The 2,930-nt window shown below is 44.6% G+C and overlaps 1 protein-coding gene across 1 annotated transcript in view; it reads right to left on the bottom strand.

The window, feature by feature from the left end:
• Nucleotides 1–1,595: 1,595 nt before the first annotated feature.
• Nucleotides 1,596–2,930, bottom strand: part of DRD5 (dopamine receptor D5) — an 8,422-nt gene continuing 7,087 nt past the window's right edge. The window contains exon 3 of the mRNA XM_009635520.2: nucleotides 1,596–2,916. Coding sequence (XP_009633815.2) covers nucleotides 1,596–2,916 — 1,321 coding nt within the window. The remainder of the gene's footprint in view (nucleotides 2,917–2,930) is intronic.

Below are 2,930 nucleotides of genomic sequence, written 5' to 3'. Positions count from 1 at the left end.
GCTGCTAGCACAGATCCTACCTTTTCCCCCAGAGATCACGGAGGGGCCATCGGTTGCCAGGGAAGCAGGATGGTCCCAGGTGAGGCTGGTCAGGGCCCTTAGCAAGGACCACCACTGAATCAGCACCTACCACTCAATTTAAATCCACTCAGCTCACAGTGTGGGTATTATTAAAGGGAAAAAGAATTCACATGTTGTTCAATTTGTGAGCCAAAACTTGACATAAATATTGGTATTGCTTTTACTACCTTTGGTCATTTGTCTTGGAAATAAGATGGCTTTTGATTTTTGAGCTGAAAGCTTACAAATGTTTCTAAATAAAATATTCCAGTTGATGTAAATATTTCAATAGAAACAGAGCTTAAAATACTCTTTTTGCAATTTTTAAAGACTGCTTTAAAATGTTCTGTAGAGAAAGAGCTTAAAATACATTTAAGTTCCAGTTAGTAAGTAAATAACTAAAAAACCACACCAACAGCATTTTTTTCTTCTCTTGGTTTGAATGTATTCTCTAATGTCTACACTGGGAAATGCTGATTATTAGCATCATTTTCAAACATAATTCTTGGTTTTAGACACATGCAGCTCCTAATTCTCTCACCAAACTCTTCTCATTAACAGTTATCTTTAAAAAGTAAGCTCAAGTGTAGAATTAAGTGGAAAGTTTTAGTAGCTTGTAGGTATGTATACTTGATATTCTTAGCTGCAGAGGGGGATAGCATCAGTTGTAATACTAAAGAAAACCAAGCATAAACCTAGCAGTAAGTAGAGCCGTATAAAAGAGTTCATTGGAGTCAGTCATTCCTATGAGCCTTACTTTTATTCAAAAATTGTCTTTTCTGTACAGACTATTTTGCTTTTAAAATAATAGGGTTTAGCTGTTCGTCGTTCTAACCACCGAAACAGAAATGTTGAAGTCTGAATACTTGTTGTAAACCTTTCAGGTTGATAAATGAAAGATAATAACCCCTTGATCAATGTAACTTTTATTTATTCATCTGGGAACATGGCAAGGATATCATAGGCAACAACGCCGCCTAGGAGAACATGGATTTCACATAAACTGTTTTGGCAGAAACACGCATTTAAATAATCATCCAAATCACCACCTCACCATTTCTATCTTTAAAAAAAAAAAAAAAAATCCACAACAAAAAACCAACCAACCAACCAAAAAACAACAGAGAAAAAGAAACATAAGATCTGAACAAACGAACAGGCTACAATTTTTTTCTGTTTAATGTCTATGCCAGCCGCATCTGTCCCTGATTTTAGAAGTTGTAACACTGACAATGGCACCTTTCATTTGCAAGCACACTATCAACATGAACTGACTGTAATTACACCACGATAGCTCACCACAGCTAATCAAGGCAGCTGCCTGGTCCTCCCTCAGCCTGGGGAAGAGCTGAATTACGTGTGTGCCGCCAGCTCCCTGTACGACAGCATCTGCATCCTGCAAAGTGCTACACGTAGAAGTGAGTTTAGCCTGAAGTGACTGACCGAACTATAGCATGAAATCAAACAGGTTTTTCTACTCAGTGCTAACATTTTCTTGTATAATCCAAGAAGAACTGGCCAGGACAGGATGCAATTTAATGTAAACCATTTGGAGTGAAAGGTGTTATTTTGCCTAGTGAAATCTCCCCCTCACAGTCCAGCTCACAGACAGAGTCAGTGGCAATCTCGTGGTCAGGGGAGAGCTGAGACATCCTATCAAAAGGGTCCTCACGATTTTCCTCACAGTTGACCACATTTGGGATCATGTTAACATAAGCAGTCACTATCTCCTTATGAAAAAGGGTGTCCTGGTTGTAAGAGATAAGCTCGTTGCTTATATTAACAGTCTCCACTGGAGTGCTAGAGCAAAACTGACCACATCCCAGGAGGTTGGAGAAGACCTTTCTAAAGTCAGCATTGAAGGCATAGATGATGGGGTTGAGAGAGGAGTTGGCCCAACCAAACCAGACGAAGATATTAAAGGTGGTCTCACTGACGCAGGGAAGGCCAGCGTGCGGGTCGCTGGGTGGGCTCTCGCAGAAGGGAACCATGCAGTTCAAGATGAAGAAGGGCAACCAGCAGCAGACGAAGACGCCCATGATGACGGAGAGAGTCTTCAACACCTTGGTCTCTTTCCTGATGGAGGACTTGAGGCTTGTGTGATGGTGGCAGTCAAGGTGGCTGCTCCGGCAGCTCTGTGCATGCTCGGCTGCCCTCTCCAGGGAAGAGATACGACGAATCTGCACCTGGGCAATGCGGTAGATTCGAGTGTAGGTAACTATCATGATAGCCACCGGGATATAAAAACTGATCAAGGAGGACGAAATGGCGTAAGTCCTGTTGAGGCTGGAGTCACAGCTCTCTGATGGTCTAGTGAGGGTATCATTGCTGCCAGAGGTCCCATCAGAGGGTCTCATTGCTGCTAATGCCACCCACGTGGTGCTCATATCTTCCGCCCAGGTGCTGACAGCACTTGCTGCTGCCCAGCCAGTACCAAATCCATCTCCAATATCACCAGCAGCAAGAACATCCCCACTTTTGTGCCAGTTGAGCTGGACAGGGATGAAGGAGATGAGCACAGACAAAGCCCATGCCACACTGATCATCACCAGAGCCAGTCGTTGGGTCATCTTCCTCTCATACCGGAACGGGCTGGAAATAGCCCAGTACCTGTCCACACTAATCACACACAGGTTCAGGATGGAGGCCGTGGAGCACATGATATCAAAGGCCACCCAGATGTTGCAGAAAGCCCCAAAGGGCCAGTACCCGGCCACCTCAGCCACCGCCTTCCAGGGCATGACTAGCAGAGCCACCAGCAGGTCCGAGACAGCCAGGGACACGATGAAGATGTTGGTCACCTTGCTCCTCAGGTGCCGGTAGCGGACGATGGCCGCGCACACCAGCACGTTCCCAAAGAGCGTCCAGAG

This window comes from Egretta garzetta, unplaced genomic scaffold (genome assembly GCF_000687185.1).
Source record: "Egretta garzetta isolate BGI_Z169 unplaced genomic scaffold, ASM68718v1 scaffold193, whole genome shotgun sequence".
NCBI lineage: Eukaryota > Metazoa > Chordata > Aves > Pelecaniformes > Ardeidae > Egretta > Egretta garzetta.
The sequence above is the reverse complement of the archived record's forward strand: the minus strand, read 5'-3'. Positions and strand labels throughout refer to the sequence as shown.